At 37.2% G+C, this 19,165-nt stretch overlaps 1 protein-coding gene across 1 annotated transcript in view; it reads right to left on the bottom strand.

The window, feature by feature from the left end:
- Positions 1–19,165, bottom strand: part of LOC102186027 (spermatogenesis- and oogenesis-specific basic helix-loop-helix-containing protein 2) — a 38,649-nt gene that overhangs the window by 7,475 nt on the left and 12,009 nt on the right. Inside the window, exons 2-6 of the mRNA XM_018056309.1 lie at positions 17,926–18,140; positions 8,977–9,038; positions 8,792–8,896; positions 4,841–4,940; positions 3,069–3,179 (exon numbers count right to left, since the gene is read on the bottom strand). Of these exons, the coding sequence (XP_017911798.1) occupies positions 3,069–3,179; positions 4,841–4,940; positions 8,792–8,896; positions 8,977–9,038; positions 17,926–18,140 (593 nt within the window). The remainder of the gene's footprint in view (positions 1–3,068; positions 3,180–4,840; positions 4,941–8,791; positions 8,897–8,976; positions 9,039–17,925; positions 18,141–19,165) is intronic.

A 19,165-nucleotide genomic window follows, 5' to 3' on the forward strand; every position in this document is an offset into this window, starting at 1 on the left:
ACTTAACTTTCCTTTTCAGTAAAATAGGTAAACCAATCTAAAGACACAAAATAAGTGGATGCTTAAGTAAGCTAGAGGATATTAGTTCAGCAGAATATTATCTGGACGTGGAAAGGATATAAAGCTTACTGGGAAAAAATAGGGCATTTCTATAGGATATAAGTAGAAGATAGAAGAAGCATATAGAATATGATTACAGCCATTAGGGCCAAAAGAGACAATAGTGTCAATTAGTCATTATTTCTAGAGTGTTGGACTATAGAACATATTATTTCTTCCTTTTATTTTCTACATTTCCCAAGCATCTGTGGGGCACATATCACTTTTATAGTGAAAAATCATATTAAACATTTCTTCCATTAGGAAAATGTTCAAACATACAGGGAGACTGAGAGAATTAAAAATTCTTATTCTTTAAAAGCTGAAAGAATTAAGAATCTGTACAGGGAACGCTTAAATACCTATAACCTGGAGTCCACAGTGAACAGTTACTGTCCTTGCTTTGTCATATATGAATCATCCCACTGGCCAGACATCAATCCATTTCATTACACTGAAGTATTTCAAAGTAAATTACAGACTTCAGTACACTAAACCCCTAAACATATTATGAGCTACAGTTAAAATTATTTTATTTTCAGGTAAAAGTCACATAAAATGCGCCAATCTTAAGGGTGCCATTCTATGAGTTTTGATAATGCACAAAGCTGTGTAACACAAACCACCTCATTAACATTCTCATGACTCCAGAAAGTTCCTTCTGTCCCTTCTTAGTCAGTCTCATCCCCTGTAAAAGGCAACCACATTTCTGATATTTTTCCCTCTCACATTAATTTTTGCCTCTCTTTTAACTTCACATGTGTATTTTTATGTAAGGTTTCTCTTACTTACATAATATTTTTGAGATTTATCCAAGATAATCTGCTATGTCAGTAATTTGTTGCTTTTTATTAATAGCATTCCAAAGTATAAATATGCCACAATTTATTTATTCAGGCTCTTTTTAATCAGCACTTCCACTATTTCCAATTTTTGATCATTAGGAATAAAACTACTAGATCTTCTATACATCTTTTTGTGAATGCACATTTTCATTTCTCTTAGTAAATGTACAGGAATTGAATCAATGGGCTATTTTATAAATTTAGAAGAAACTGGCAGAACTTTCCCCAAAATTCTACCATTTTACACTCCTACCATCAGTGTATGAGAATCCCTGTTGTTCTAAATCTATGACAACATTTAACATTGTCAGTTTTAGTTTTAAAATATTGGACTTTCTGAGGTATATGTGGTAGTATCTCATGCTCTATAATGTGCATTTCCATGATGACAAATTACATTCAGCATTTTTTTCCACTGCTTATTAGGCACTTATCTTCCTTTGTGAAGTGTCTGTTCAAATACTTTACCTATGCAGATCTTCTTATTATTGAACTTTAGGAGTTCTCCATATATTTCAGTGTCAGTATTTTATCAATATATTTGTTTTGCAAATCTTTTCTCCCTGTCTGTAGTCTGCATATTTATTTTCTGAGTGGGGTCTTACGAAATCAAAAGTTGTAAATTTTGAGGAGTCCTAATTCTGTTTCTTTTGTGGTTATTGCTTTCTGTGTCACAAGGAACAATCACCTACCCTCAGCTAGTGAAAACATTAACCTTCATTTTCTTCTAGAACTGTAGCTTTCAGTTCATTACCTATGAGCCACATCAATCTATTTAAATATAAATTCATAAAAAATTAACAAAAATTTGAATTCATTTCCTAAGTTGCAATATTCACATTTTAAATACTCAATAATATGACTTGCAGTTACCTTCCTGGACAGTAGATACAGGCCATTTCTAACACTGCAGAAAGTTCTACTGAACAGCCCTATGCTAGAAGCTTTACAGCTCTAGCTTTATACAGTAGCCCTGTCTATACTCCATGCTGAATTAATTTTCACATGATATGAGTAAGCGGTCAAGTTTCATCATTTGTTTCATATGGATGTCCAGTTGTTCCAGCAACATTTACAGAAAAGACTTTTGTTCCCCAAGTTGTTTGCTCTGGTGATTTGCTGAAAATCAAAAGACCAAAATATGTGGGTCTAATACTGGGCTATTGTGTTATATTATCTATCAGTCCATCTTTACTTCAGTAAAATAATTGATAAATGAAGCTGTATACTAGGTCTTAAAGCCAGGTAGCTTACACACTCCAATTTTGTTAGATGTTTTCAAGATTGCTTTATTCTAAGGCGTTTTATATTCAGAGCCCTTTCCATACAGTTTTGAATTAGATTGTCAACTTTTTCCCAAAAAAAAACCACAAAAAACTACTCAAATTATCTAGATTTGAATTGTATTTCAGTTTAGTGAGGACTGACATCTTAATAACATAAATAGTTTAATTCATAATTATATATAATGCATGACTTAGGTTTTTAGTTTATCACAGCAATATCTTGAGTGACCACTGTACCGATATCACGTCTTTTATGCATTTTTGTTCCTAAATATTTTTGTTAGAAGTCTGTCTGAGCACTAGGCTAAGAACTCCTTGAAGGCAACAATTTATTTCTTATCTCAATTCTCCAATCATATTCAGGCACATTACACTCACACCTACTTGCTGAATGGCTAAATGAGTAGAATGAGTGAGTAGCCTATCTTCCGTTGCCAGATAAACTAGTTTCACAGTGACGACTTTTCTTTTTGGCCATGCTGCACCTTTGTTGCTGCCTGCAGGCTTTTCTGTAGCTGCAGTGAGTGGGGGCTACTCTCTAGTTTCTGGTGCCCGGGCTTCTCTTGTTATGGAGCATGGGCTCTAGGCATGCGGGCTTCAGTAGTTGTGGTGTGTGGATTTAGTAGCTCCGAAGCACACAGAATCTTCCCGGACTGGGATCAAACCCATGTACCCTGCACTGGCAGGTGGATTGTTAATCACTGGACCACAAGAGAAGTCTTCACACTAACTTTTAACAATGCTATAAAAAACTATGAAATTCATGAAAGTAATTTCTTCCTACAAAGGAATAATGCTTAAAAAAAAAAGGGGGGGGGGAGGTTGTATCAAAATTTACCTTCTCAGCTTTTCCTTGCTCGAATGAAGAAGAGAAATCTTTTTCCTTTTCTCAAAATTTGACAATGGAGCCTTTAAATCAAATCCAATGTTGTTTCTTAGAGATTCAGAGCTAGAAACAAGAGAAAAATTGTACCATATATTTAAAAGGAAAATTATGAGGCAACTGTAAAATAATCACCAAAGCATTAACCAAATGGTAAATGCTTTGATAGCGTTAATTATCAAAGCATTTTACCTTATGTAACTGGTACAGAATATCTTATTTCAAAATAATTTATTATTAAGATTATCATAAATTCAATCCAAAATTCTAAAAGATACCGATTAATAACAGATACAAACAGTACTAAAATATTCTAACCTCACTGATTATGAGTATTCCAAATTACATGACTGTATCTAAAGGTGCACTGCAGGAAAACAGCACAGAGGAGGAGAAGGCCAAGATACACTATTGCAGCTTGATCAGCAACTGCTGCAGTTTCCCTCCATGTAAAAATGCATCATTTAATGGATATTTTCTGGCTCTACCATTTTTCTAGATTTGACTTTAATTGATTTAAAAAATATATTTCCCTAAGACACTTACAAATTAATATTATCTTCTTCATTTGAAGATGAAAAAATGACTTTCAAATGACTTCATTTGAAAATTTACTTTTATAGGCTTGTGAGGAAAAACAAAGATACAAGATAAGGAGGGCTCAAAGAGCAGTTTTAAGTAACACAAGCCTTCCAAAACCCTTCCCAACCTCAACTCTCAGAAAAAAGTTTAACACAGAAAATTTCTTTGAGGTTAAAATCTCTTTTTTTTTTTTGAGGTTAAAATCTTAAGTAAGATAAAGAAAGCTGCCGTTAACTCTGCACTATTGAAGTAAGTGTATCCCTGGTTTAACCACACTTACTGGTTGCCAAGTCTCCTCCTTGTACAAAATAGTAGATGGTCACATTCTACAAATTCTGGAAGTGACTCAGACTTCTTACTGCCATCACCCATAATCCTCAGCACTTTTGTCCATTCTTTATAGTCAAATGCTCTATTTAAAAATCGCCTTGGAAATCAGCTTCAAGCGAAACAAAGAAATTCATGCATATAGAATTTTTATAAGCATTCAGTGTTAGAACTGAAAGGGTTTTAAATGGCCCTCAGTTCAATGGCCTAGCCTCTGCAGGTTTGAAGGCTAGTTCTAATATCCCAGAGGGACACAGACAGAGAGACTGTCTTTAAAGGGTCATTTTCAATAAACAGGGTGATAGTTCAGGAAAAGACATTGGGGAAAAGTGTAGCAGCAGATGGATAACAGCTCAGGATTCCATTGTTTTAAAAGCCTGAACATCACTGCTTTTATTTAACCCAGTCTCTAGTTGAACATGTCCAGTGATGGGAGTGGGTAGTCTATCCCTTCTCCAGTAGATCTTCCCAACCCAGGATCTCCTGCATTGCAGGCAGATTCTTTACCAACTGAGCTATCAGGAAGCCTGATGGGTAAGTTACTACTTGACAATTCAATCTGCTCCCCTGTGGTGGTGGAATGCTTCCTTATACTGAGATGGATATTTCTTTAACATGCACCCTCAGTGCCAGCTCAGGATTCTGAAATACAGGACAAGCTATATCCTTCTTCCACAAAACAGATACTTTCTTTTGCATCAACCCCAGCACTGGAGCTGCTGTTCCACAATCAATAAACCCTCCAGAAACGTTTTTTAATGAAATGTACACAGTAAAAATTGCTATTAGGAAAAAGTGAAGGAAAAAAAAAAACTAACCAAGCAAATACATCAGTAGAAAAATATCCCAGGTGTTCACTGCAGGACTTCTGCAGAGGCAACTCAGGTTGTTCAGGCTTCACAGAAATTTCATTCTTAACTGCAAATTAAAAAAAGGAACCATTTTAATTATAAAATCACTGGCGGGGATGATGTTAATCACACATGCAAGTTCTAATCAAAAACAGTTGTCATGTTTCACTCAATAGATTTTACAAAGCAGTGCTTTTAAAATAAAAAGTAATTTATAGATTTCAGCCTGTTAAGCATGGAACAACTCAGGTGAGAAAGCAAAATTACAACACTACATAAAGCTTACTCCACAGCGGCCTCCTTTAACCAGATTTTACTAATTAGTGATAGGTGTGTTTAAAATGCATTCAACTGAGCTTATTTATTATTTACAGGTAAATGTCAGAGGCAGAAAATGCATATGAGTCTTCAGTAAGCAGCTGCATTGTCAAAATAAAGCATCTGATGGTTGTGTTATTTTTTGGTTTGGGGGTTATTCTTTTTTTGCTGTCTTGCAGCTGCTTATCCTCAGAGCAGAGATGAGATGACTGGTGAGATGTGGTTATGAGCAATAGGAATGTGCTAGACAAGTGGAGATGAGCAGCTGTTCTATTTCCAATGAGAACCAAAATGAGAAGAGATTACCAAAGGACCCTGGTCCAGAAGGGTTACCATTTCTCTCCAAGGAAGAACTCTGACACTTGCAGTGGCTGGGAGCCATTAGAATGTTACAAAACAGACTCACTCATCTTCCCTCCATAATGAAGAACATTAAAAAAAAAAAAGAGAGGTGTACTGAATCTTGTATCATCTGGAGTATGAGCTTATCCATCACAATCCCAAAAGTGTCTTCCAGGTCCATTTGAAGAAAAATACCTTAATTTAAATAGATTCCTGCTTGTAACCCAGGCTTTGAAAAACCATAAATAGTCACTGATCAACAATAATTCCAGTGGAATTTAATTTCAGAAATTGGAGTCTGCCCTTTTACAAGCCATATTAAAACTAATTTAATTATCTTAAGTGTTCAGATGCTGGAAATACACATAATACAGTATAGATGAAGAATTTAGAAATGTAAGGTCTCACTGAAGCACTGACACCAATTATGTATATATAAAAATCTAAAAAAAAAAACAAAACAAAAAAGAAAGTAACACACAATAAAAATCTAAAACAGAAAGGATAACCACTCTATCAACTTAAAGAAGTAAAATAATTAATATACAAGTGTTTACCAAAGCACAAGACTCAAGGTTAATGGCACTCGTTTTTACCTAATCATACAATGACAAAGCATGAATAAGTCCATTTAAATGACTAAGGAAAGTCCATTTAAATGACTAAGGAATGATTTAGCAGCTACTAAAACAAACAACAAACAAAAAAAATACCCTGTGCTTAACTACAACATTGCATTTGTCCTTATGCAACACACTTTAAACCTTTGAAAACAAACTTTCTCCACAGGTAGAGAACATATGTTTCCCTTTATTTTATTCACACTTGTTTTCTGCAGTTCTGTTCAGTTTAGTTCAGTGGTATCTGACTCTTTGCAAGCCCATGGACTGCAGCACGCCAGGCTTCCCTGTCCATTACCAACTCCCAGACCTTGCTCAAACTCATGTCCATTGAGTCAGTGATGTCATCCAACCACTTTCATCCTCTGTCATTCCCTTCTCCTCCTGCCTTCAATCTTTCTCAGCATCTTTTCTAGTGAGTCAGTTCTTCATATCAGGTGGCCAAAGTACTAGAGCTTCAGCTTCAGCATCAGTCCTTCCAATGAATACTCAGGACTGATTCCCTTTAGGATTGACTAGTTGGATCTCCTTGCAGTCCAAGGGACTCTCAAGAGTCTTCTCCAACACCACCATTTGAAACCATCAGTTCTTTGGTGCTGAGCCTGTTTTATGGTCCAACTCTCACGTCCATACATGACTACTGGAAAAACCATAGCTTTGACCAGATGGACCTTTGTTGCCAAAGTAATGTTTCTGCTTTTCAATATGTTATCTAGGGTTGGTCACAGCTTTTCTTCCAAGAAGCAAGTGCCTTAATTTCATGGCTGTAGTCACCATCTGCAGTGATTTTGGGGCCCCCCAAAAATAAAGTCTCTGTTTCCATTGCTTCCCCATCTGTCTGCCATAAAGTGATAGCACTGGATGCCATGGTCTTCGTTTTCTGAATGTTGAGTTTTAAGCCAACTTTTTCACTCTCCTCTTTCACTTTCATTAAGAGGCTCTTTAGTTCTTCTTTGCTTTCTTCCATAAGGGTGGTGTTACCTGCATATCTGAGGTTATTGATATTTCTCCTGGCAATCTTGATTCCAGCTTGTGCTTCATCCAGCCTGGCATCTTGCATGATATACTCTGCATAGAAGTTAAATGAGCAGGGTAACAATATACAGCCTTTCCCAACTTGGAACCGGTCTGTTGTTCCATGTCCAATTCTGACTGTTGCTTCTTGACCTGCTTATAAGTTTTTTAGGAGGCAGGTCAGGTGGTCTGGTATTCCCATCTCTTTCAGAATTTTCCAGTTTGTTGTGATCCACACAGTCAAAGGTTTTGGCGTAGTCAATGAAGCAGAAGTAGATGTTTCTCTGGAACTGTCTTGCTTTTTCTATGATCCAACAGATGCTGGCAATTTGATCTCTGGTTCCTCTGCCTTTTCTAAATCCAGCTTGAACATCTGGAAGTTCTTGGTTCACATACTATTGAAGCCTCGCTTGGGGAATTTTGAGCATTACTTTGCTAGCGTGTGAGATGAGGTCAATTGTGTGGTAGTTTGAATATTCTTTGGCAGTGCCCTTCTTTGGGACTGGAATGAAAACTGACCTTTTCCTATCCTGTGGCCACCGCTGAGTTTTCCAAATCTGCTGGCATATTGAGTGCAGCACTTTCACAGCATCATCTTTTAGGATTTGATATAGCTCAACTGGAATTTTATCACCTCCACTAGCTTTGTTCTTAGTGATGCTTCCTAAGGCCCACTTGACTTTGCATTCCAGGATGTCTGGCTCTAGGTGAGCGATCACACCATTGTGGTTATCTGGGTCATGAAGGTCTTTTTTGTATAGTTTTCTGTGTATTCTTGCCATTTCTTCTTAATATCTTCTGTTTCTGTTAAGTCCACACCATTTCTGTCCTTTACTGTGCCTATCTTTGCATGAAATGTTCCCTTGGTATCTCTAATTTTCTTGAAGAGATCTCTAGTCTTTCTCATTCTATTGTTTTCCTCTATTTCTTCGCATTGATCACTTAGGAAGGCTTTCTTATCTCTCCTTGCTATTCTTTGGAACTCTGCATTCAGATGGGTGTATCTTTCCTTTTCTCCTTTGCGTTTCACTTCTCTTCTTTTTTCAGCTTTTTGTAAGACCTCTTCAGACAACCATTTTGCCTTTTTGCATTTCTTTTTCTTAGGGATGATCTTGATCACTGCCTCCTGTACAATGTTACCAACCTCCATCCGTAGTTCTTCAGGCACTCTGTCTATCATATCTAATCCCTTGAATCTATTTGTCACTTCCATTGTATAATCTTAATGGATTTGATTGGGGTCATACCTAAATGGTCTAGTAGTTTTCCCTACTTTCTTCAGTTTAAGTCTGAACTTTGCAATAAGAGTTCATGATCTGAGCCACAGTCAGCTCCTGGTCTTGTTTTTGCTGACTGTATAAAGCTTCTCCATCTTCAGCTGCAAAGGATATAATCAATCTAATTTTGGTGTTGACCATCTGTGATGCCCATGTATAGTGTTGTCTCTTGTGTGTTGTTTTCTTCAGACTATGATAAACAAGGATTATAGGTCCTTATACTATAGAGAATGCAGTTAATTGTCAACATTTAAAAGGTATCAGTGGAAAACCAAATGTATAAAAACAGTTCTCATAGAATTTTAATTACAAGTTTTCAAACCTTTGGAAACTTGTTTTCCACTCACCAGTACGTGAGAAATATGTTTTCCAGTATTTCAACACAACACTCATTTTTTCCATTGTTAGTGGTTCGGTTAAAGCAATATCAGCTCCGTGCCCTGAAACACAACCTAAGAATCTTTGTATTAAATATTGACCTTATGATTTCTACTTGGAGGAAAAACAAATAATATACCCAACAGGCACATACCTTTAAAATTCTCAGGGATTATAAAAACAAACAGCAAATGTGTATTTTTTTCCTCACCAAATCTGAAAGGGAAAAAAGAAGTTTAAAATGAAGCAAAATCAACATTAAAAAACTTGAGATTCATACATTTAGCTTATTAGGAAGTAACTACACTAGGGTGATTTTCTTTATTTCATCAGAATTTAAAATGGTGATGTTAACATGGAAATTTACTGACAGCAGCATCTTAAATCAGTGAGGGAAAAGACTGCTGTTGTTCAGTTGCAAAGTCATGTTTGACTCTTTGCTATCCCATGGGCTATAGCTCGCCAAGCTCCTCTGTCCATGGGATCTTCCAGGCCAGAATACTGGAGTGGGTTGCCATTTTCTTCTCCAAGGGATCTCTCTGACCCAGGGATCAAACCCGAGTCTCCTGCATCTCCTGTACTACAGATGGATTCTTACCCCTCAGCCACCAGGGAAGCCCTAGTGATAAGAAGGGTTTTTTTTTTTTTCAGTTTACAAGATGTTGCATTTTGATTTCATGCAATTGTATGAAGAGGGCTCTGCAGTGTGTGGCTGAGGTGGGCAGTAGAGTTACAGATTATTTGAAAAATACAAGGGAAGGGGATATTCTGAAACTCATGCTTGCTCTGTTTAAAGTTTTATATCTAATAGATGCTTTAGCCTCTCTGTTTTCTTTTAATGGGCAAGAAAATCCAAATTCTGAGTCATTAGCCAAAACTCTAGCTTCTCTGAGCAAGAGTTCACTCTGTTAATAAGAATAGTCTTTTTACAGTTCATTTCTATAGCAACCACTAATGCCAGGCTGTTTAAAACTGGGCAAGGGGTAAGTGAGAGAGAGGTAACTTTTTAAAAATTAACCTTTAACTTTAGAATAATTTTACATTTACAGAAAAAAATATGAAAACAGATTTTCCGTATACCCTAAACCCAATTTTCCATACTGCAAACACCTTACATTAGTTTAGCAAATTTCTTACAATTAATGAGCCAACATCGATACATTATTATTAATTTAAGCTCATTCTTTATTCCAATTTCCTTAGTTTTTCCTAATGTACTTATTTTTCCTATGCCAGGATCCTATCCAGCATCCTACACTACATTTAGTGATCAGGCTACTTAGGCTACTCTGCACTGTGGCAGTTTTGCTGACTTTTGTTTTTGATGATCTGGATAGTTTGGGGAATACGGCTCAGGTATTTGAAAACACCACTCATGTACTAGGTAGAATGTAACATGGACCACTTTTATTCTCACTTAAAAAAAAAAAAAAAAAGCCAAAACCTTATCCAGATTCTTGATCTAACTACAAGTTTACAAGACATTTAAAAAAAAAAAAGAGGAATATTTTTTAAGATGCTATGGGGATGAAATCAGAATGTGGGAAATTTATAAGAAATGGCCCCTTTATAAAACACATAGAGAGAAGATAAAAAGAAAAAAATCAAAAGGAAAGGAAAATTGAATCTCCATTTGTATAAAACTCACAGTTTAAAAAAGAAATCATAAGATAAACAAGAGAAATTTGAACACCAGCTGGCTTTTTGACAATACTAAGGACCGTTATTAATTTTTTAGGTGTGATTATTGGTACTGCTTTTTAAAGATCCCTTATCTTAGACAGGTACTTATTCAAGTTCTTATGGATAAAAGGAAATGATGTCTTAGATTTGCTTTAAAATTATCCACCTTGCCTTTAAAATAACCTACGAGTGAGCAGGGATGGGAGGCTGGAGAAGGAGGTGTAGGAGAGGGTAGGTATGAAACAAGATTGGCTGTATATTGATAACTATTAATATTATGGGCACTTGGAAGTTCATTTTACTATTCTCTCTAATACACTTGAAGATTTCCAACATGATTTTTTTTTTAATTGTGGCATTACTGTTAACTATACTTAGGAATTCAGTAAGGTGGAATTCTGATATTTTGGTGGATACTGAGCATTGATATTAGCTAAAAGAAAATGATTTCCCATGGAGAATAATACTGTGAACCTGACTTTAAAGAGAACAGCTAAAACTGTTGAAGACACACTATTCTCAAATATGTAAAGCATCATTTATTAGTATATGGCCATTATATGGTTATTATTTATTCCTTAAGACAAGACCTGGAAGAACCCCCAATGAATAATATTTGGTCATCTTGTATCTGCATTTGAAAGTAAACATATTCTATTCTACATTCCAAATTACATTACACATAGAATATAGATCTAAGCCATACATACTGGGAACCTACTGTGTGCCAAATTCTGTGCTGGCTCTGGGGGATACCATGAACAGACAGAAAGACCAGTCCCTGTCTTTGTGGAGTCAACACTTTTTTGGGGAGGACAGACACTGAGCAAATGCCTGTAGCTGAGTAATTCAGTGGCGACTCTGTGCCCAGTGCTGCAAAGGAAAGCCGTGGGGTCTGAGGGGAGCACGGCCTGGGCACCAACCTGCTCTGCAGCTTCAGGCAGGGATACCCCAGCTGGCTAGGAGCAACCACATGAAAGGCAGGGGCTGCGGGAGAGTGGGAAGCAGACAAGCAGCAAAGTGCATTCTGGAAAGGGAACAGCAGATGTGCAGGCCTGGGAGTGCAACGAGCAAGTGAATTCCAGAAAGTAAAAGAAGTCCAGGATGGCTCTAATACAGAGCTTCTGAAGGACAAACACTTAAGACAAGACTAGACAGGGAGGCAGGGCTGGAGTCTGATTATAATAGGCCTTTTAGGCCAAGTTAAAGATACAGCATTTCATTAAAATGAGCAAAAAGTAAAATAAGATGGACAATGGAAACTGTTAAGCTTGGGAGTAACATGATTATCTTTGCATTTCTGGGAGACCACTCTGCCTACAATGGGGTGAACTGACAGAAGGTGGCACAGAATACATCTGAGAGACCACAGTGTAAACTATTCAGGCAAGAGTTGACAGAGAAAAAATTATTGAGACATAGTAAGAACTTTCTTTAAATGATTCAGAATATTTACTAAGTCAATTATGTCAAACAAGTAGGATATTGCTAAAATGTGACAATCACGCTACTGAGATCTATTCAGGGTTGACTCTTTGCTATGAATTCTGAATGAGAATGTGGGCTGAAAGAGAAGAGAGGAAAGAAGAGAGGAAACTTAATATGGTTTCTATGAGGAAATGAAAAGCTCAGGAAGTTGTTCTACTGTCAAAACAGGCAAGTGTGGGAGGGAAGGTAGAATTTGACCACAGACTGACGTGACACTAAGAAAGGCCCATTAGCACACGGTGTGCTGTGGACGGCGGGGAGCGGTGTGGACGGCAGGGGCACGGTGTGGACGGCAGGGAGCAGTGTGTACAGTGGGGGTGAGGAGGAGAGACTAACCCCTGCCATGATGTAAGTTTTTCATATCTATTTTGTAAGTGATGAAAAAGTGTAGAGTATACCAGGGGTATGGCTAACAGGATGAGGTGGGAGGCACAAACGGACTGAACAGATAGAAACTTAGTGGGTAGTTTAGGCCAACTTTTGAAATAAAAAACACTTTCCAGGTTCATGAAAAAATACATCATGGTAAGTTAAAATATTCTAGAATTAGAGAAGTTTTAAAAAGCAGATTCTCTCCTTTTAGAAATAATCCTGTTTCTACTTTTCAATTGATTTTACTGACTAGAAAACAGGTCATATTTGGATATATGGATTTTTATACCCTGATGAATTTCCAGCTTTACAAACGGAGTTGGAATTCCTGGATTTGTCAAGAGAACAGAATCAATTACCAACCCAAACACTTCCCCTGCCGGTGAAGCCCTAATTGTACAGGAACTCCAGCAATCAATAGAGTTCCCAGAATCCAACACTCTGGTCCACAGATCAGCTTCTCAATCACATTCTGTACAAATCAATAAGCTGAAAGAGTTTCTAGTATCCAGGGTCACCAAAAAAGGTCCTCTTTCCACTAAATGAATGTTCCTTAATGCAAAACTAAGCAACACCAAAATACAACAAAAATCTCCTTCCTCCACCTCAACTGATAGCACTTCTTTCACTTGCCAAAGCCAAATTGCAAGTTCTGAGACCTTATGAACACTTTCTCAGTTGAGGTCTCCTGAGATTTTAAACATCTGCAGCTTGCTAGGGATACTTTATTTCCCCTGGTTTCACCACATACACTGCTGAAATGACATGATGCTTCCTCCGTACACAAGACTGGCTGTTGATGTTCTAGTGTCCATCCCTACACGTCCATCTCCAGCAACCTCTGCAACTGGAGGCTGCTATAAGCTCACCCTGAAGCAGTGCCCACCCCAGCCTGGTCCCCATCTCCAAGTCCAGTCCCTGGTAGCTGGAACAAAAAAATAAAAAGATCATACGAAGGTGTTTTGAGCTGAGTTGTACACTCTGATGATCGAAGAACCTCAGGAAAGCCCAGCTGGCCTCTGAAATCTATCATCTAATAGGAGAAACAAAAGGTTCTTTTAAGTCCATATGAAGCCAGGGGACATTTTAAAATGCACTTCCTTTATAGCGCAAGGATTTCAAAAGACAAAAGCCAGTGTCATTTTTGAGGAGCAGCCTCTCTGAGAACTGTTTCCATTATGCTGCCTGTGGGCCCAATGCAATCAAGTTAACCTGGCATGGTATAGTTTGGTCTTTGTAACAAGTAATATCCTTTATTAATTAATTAAAACAACAAGCATTTTCGTGAGAAAATTAAGAGTTTTTCTATAAATATGAAAACTGTGAGTTTACTTGCTACTACTAGGGCTCCTGCGATAAAATGCAATGATTTCTTCCCAATAGTGAAGGCTGGTGTTCCCTGCTCACAGCGTGCTTTTTGTCAGAAGAATTTCTGCTGCAACCCTAAGTCAGGTTCACCAGATGACGTGATGCTAGAAACAATAAACATCTAGAATGTTCCCCAGTTCTTATAGGATAATGTTGTTTTTTTTAAATTTTTATTCCATGACTTTATGTTTATGAATAATGCTTTTAGGAAAACTACTTAGATGTTTTGTTGTTACAGTGTTTACTGTCAAGAATTCAGGTCATGCAGACTGGCTGATCGGATTTTCTGAGCAGCACTGACAAGTCAAGGATGTCCTGGAATTTGGGAACATAACAGGACAACCTGCGGCTCACGAGATTGGGTTTCTTAAATGAAGCAATAAGTTAACTGATCAGACAACTGGATCTATATGGGAAAAAATGAAACAGAATCAAACTTGATTTGCTGACTGAGCAGATGGAAGCACATTTTGTGTTCCCTCCCTATTGCTGTACTGCTCTGAGCTCACAAGAATCACAAGAGTTTGAAGGACCTCAGAGAGTTCATGGACTGGAATATCACAATGCCAAACAGGATGCAAGCACAGTGGATGAGTCTGCAACATACACTGATGCTCTGCCCTGGCCTTTGTAAGACAGAGTGTCTGGATGCATCGAATTACCAAGTGTCTGCCTTCTGAATTTGGCTCAGTTTTGAGAAATGACCTGTGCCAAGGGTCAACCACTCCTGAAATTCTGGAACCAAGAATATGAATCTTGAGATCATCTTAAAATACTTTACCACTGGGTGGTATCTGAGTTCATCTGGCTCAATAAGAATGTATTCATGAAATGACATCAAGATCAAAAAGAATAATTAAGGAGCCTCTTAATGAAAGAGGAGAGTGAATAAGTTGACTTAAAACTCAACATTCAGAAAACTAAGATTGTGGCATCCAGTCCCATCACTTCATGGCAAATAGATAGGGAAACAGTGACAGACTTTATTTTGGGGGGACTCCAAAATCACTGCAGATGGTGACTGCAGCCATGAAAGTAAAAGATGCTTGCTCCTTAGAAGAAACGCTATGACCAACCTAGACAGTATATTAAAAAGCAGAGACATTACTTTGCCAACAAAGGTCCGTCTAGTCAAAGCTATGGTTTTTCCAGTAGACATGTACAGATGTGAGTTGGACTATAAAGAAAGCTGAGCGCCAAGGAATTGATGCTTTTGAACTGTGGTGTTAAGAGAAGACTCTTGAGAGTCCCTTGGACTGCAAGGAGATCCAACCAGTCCATCCTAAAGGAAATCAGCCCTGAATATTCACTGGAAGGACTGATGCTAAAGCTGAAGCTCTCATACTTCAGCCACCTGATGTGAAGAGCCGACTCATTGGAAAAGACCCTGATGCTGGGAAAGATTGAAGGCAGAAGGGGATGACAGAGGATGAGATGGTTGGATGGCATCACCGACTCAACGAACATGAGTTTGAGCAAGGTCCAGGAGTTGGTGATGGACAGGGAAGACTGGCGTGCTGCAGTCCATGGGGTTGCAAAGAGTCGGACATGACTGACTTAACTGAACTCAACTAGGAATGTCAACCTATAATTGAGACGTGCCATCATTCTTGAGGATGTCAGAGTATAAAGTACTATTACTTTTATGAATATTTAAAACTGTTTCATGATTAGTCCCAGGCCAAAACCACAGTTCTTCTGTAAGAATAAATTTTAAAATCTTTTTAATGAGCTGGCTTGCATTTTATCCTAAAAGAAGTTTATATAGCTAACAGAGTACATTCATTCTTATTTTCAATAGACATTGATATGTATTATAGATATACATATATTTGTGATCATGTGCTCTGACACTGAAAATACACATGGACCAGTTCTTTACTTACTGGCAGGGCACGTAAGTGCCCAAAGAGAGATGAGTAAGGTAAATACTTCTATATTTTCCTGAACCTATCCAGATTTTGAGATATAACAGAACAACAACAAAGCTCTAAGGGGAAAAATCCAAAATACAGCATATAAAAGCTAAGCTGAAACCCTTTATCTTGGCTTAGTCATTTAACGTTAGCCCAAAACTCATGAGATAAAGTGTTCTAGGAAAGATCAAGATTTAATGCCTTATAAATGGGGCAAGATGTTCATGAGACTCATTATCCTAAGAAAATGTATAGCCTCAAAATATAAACATGGTCCATAAGGGTATAAATAAGTCATAAAGTCATAACAGTTCTGAGGACAAGAAAGGGAATTTCAGAGACATTTCCAGCTGCTGAGGTCAGTATCAGGAAACACAAAGCTTCCATAAAGAAGGCTTTGTCCCTTTTTCAAAGAGGAACACAAAAGTTAGGACTCATGGTCCTTCTGAGGTATGCTCACATACCCATACCTAGAGCAAAATACGGAATACCTAGTATTAGTCAATACCTAAACTGAATATTGAGAATAACATAATGAGACCAAAAAAAAGAGAGAGAGAAAACCAAATTCAAGTGTACTTGACAAATTATCTTTTTTTTTTTTTTTTCAAAAAAAAGATTTTACAGCAAAATAGTCTGTATATATAGTTCCTTTATCTGCCTTCTTCTCTCTGCTAACACATCTTAAGCTATGCTATTCAGAGCAGAGAAAGAATCCACAGAGGGAAGGATCACACAGAGGCTCTCTCCTCTGTCCCTGAAGCTTTTAACAACTGTGACTAGATGTAAAGCCTGTTCTTCAACGTAACTTTAATCTTATCCTGTTCAAAATGTAGCCTCAATCATGTGCATACATGAGGCCTTTACCACCTTTGGAGGAGCACGGCTAGACTCTGGCCCCTGGAATGAAGCGAGGTCAGCCACCCAGCTGGTCCACTGCTCTTCCAGAATATGTCTAGTTTAGAGTAAGTTTGGCATTTACAGGATCTCAGAGGTGTAAACAGCCAGATCATTACAGACTTTTAGAAGAAAGAATGGGAAGGGAAGAATAAAGAATTCTAGTCTGAGTTGTGAGAACACAAGCCATGTGGTCTCATGAAAGTCACTTCAGCCTCAGGTTTCTAATCTGCTGAGTAGGAAGGATGAAGCCCTGCCGTCATAAAGCTGTCGTAAATTCCTTAAAATGCTATATAAGTCAGATATTACTATGCACCTTCAATGAGAGGTACTCTATGTTTAGGAGCCTTTTTGAACAGATGTATTAGTAAAATAGGCATATCTTCAGAAAGAAGATTGTACACACTATGTTTTGGAAGTGAAATCCTATTTGAGGTAATTTGCCTGGTTTGTTTAGCTCATATTCTGAGTAGAAAGCCAACGAAATTCATAAGACCAAAAGTTCCAAGACCCCAGGAGCAGGGTCTGTCTTCTGTCTTGTCTTTAACAAGTAACCAGTGGCTCTGGCTTTTTCCCAGTCCCATCTTTCTTTTCTCCTAATGTAATATTCTTGCCCCTTTTCATTCTGGGATTACAGTGTTGCTCTGAACTTTCTTCTTTGGTCTAGAAAGACCTCTCCTGTAATGATAAGTCCCTAAACATATATCAATCTTATTTGCAATTACTCTTCATTGAGTCTTCTCACAGAAGGAAAACACATTCAATCTCACCTAACCCTATTTAAAAACATCCTAAACGACTCAAAATCATATGTAATCAGGCAAGGAAGAACCTAACTCTTCACCTCTAGACTCCAGATAGAAGTGGGTCAAACAGAAGAACATCTATGGATCTGCTGGATGAAACAAGAGTAATGGAATCTGTATTGATTTGGACTCAGTGGATACAGAGCCTCATGGCTCTTTCACATCAGGACATTTCTTGAGAGAGACACCTTCAGCCCACAGCCATCATGACCCAGAGTGGTCATCTGCTTTAGTATCTGCTATAACAATTCATGAACTCTGAAAAGATATGCCATGCTAATGACATCATTATTAAAAAGGAGTGCCTATCAAATTAAGGGAAGCATTATATACCAAATAAATTTTTATGACCAATTAATTCTTATACCCTCACCTATTACTTTTGAAGTTAAAATGACAATTCTTATAATAGTATGCCAAACTGGCCGTAAAAACAAAGGCATAATAGAGATTTTGCCCTTGAAAATATCTCTCACCTTAAAAATTAAAGTAGAATAGTATCATCTTCTAAGGATTTTTATAGAAGCAAGTTTTAATAAAAACTACTCTAAAGATATAGAGTCAAGATTTTACCTAATTAATTTGACCACTTCCAGCTCCTCAGCAGTTGGTGGAGAAGTCAGCTTCAGGAAAACCATGTCAAATGTGCAGTCATCCACAAGTGCTGCTGCCTTCTTCACGTCACTAATGATGATGGTGACTTTTGCTATATTTGAAAATAATTTCTGTACAGTATCAGCCAGGTAATGAACTGTGACATCACCCACTAATAAGAGGTCTATATTTGCCTGAAAGAGAAGGAAAAAAAAGCAGACACACAATGTCTAGGCATAGAGAACAAGTCACCATGTATGAGAAAATAAATAAAGGTTACAAACAGCCAATGACTGACTATTCAGCTGGACTGAATGGCCAACTATAAGCATACATCAAGGGCAGAAGCTATTCATCTTATGTCCTTAGAACCTAGGTACTGAACAGATTTGAAAGTCATGCTATTTTTACAAGTTTTGCTTGCAAATACCATTCTACTGTGGTTGTCCTACAAGTCTCTTTCTCATCCTATTAACAACAGATAAGGTTCTTTTGGTCCAGTTCTCCAATTGTCCACCCTGCTGGAAAACCTGTTTATTAATGAGAGAACCATGCTGGTGCCTCTCCCACATGATTTGTGTGTGTGTGTGTGTGTGTGTGCATGTGCACGCATAGATATATATATACATATGTATATACATGTATATATGTACAAAATGTGCTTTTATTTAACAGAGTGATTACAATGTACAAGTTTCATTTTTGAGAAAGAACTCGCCACAAAATTTTTACTTAAGATATTGAATGTCCTGGATGAAAGCATTTATTAGGTGCTTAGCAATTTTAAAGTTTGTTTCTCTCTTAATACTACTTTCTTGCTTGTTTATACAAGTTTATATGCTTATTTTAAATTACTATTTAGAGGACATCTAAATTAAAGTTATTAGTAGAAAACAAAATGTTTTTAGATAGAAAATTAATACTTCATCAAAGGTTCCAGAAAGATAGTTTAGCAAATAGCATGGCTTTTGCAGTCTTGCTGTTGAGAAAATATGATTTTTTTTTCATTTAAAACAGTTTAATTGGAATGTATCACTGATTTTGATGAAACACACATGTCAAAGAACAGAGAAAGATTTAAATCCCCCAATTCTAAGAAATACTCAAACCAAATACTTTCTTTGAATGGAATATACATGCTATTCAAATTCCAAGATTAGGAATAAAAAACGTTCTTTATTTTCATTTGGGGATATTTTCAAGCACATTTAGTTAGAAA

The sequence above is a fragment of the Capra hircus genome, chromosome 12 (genome assembly GCF_001704415.2).
Source record: "Capra hircus breed San Clemente chromosome 12, ASM170441v1, whole genome shotgun sequence".
NCBI lineage: Eukaryota > Metazoa > Chordata > Mammalia > Artiodactyla > Bovidae > Capra > Capra hircus.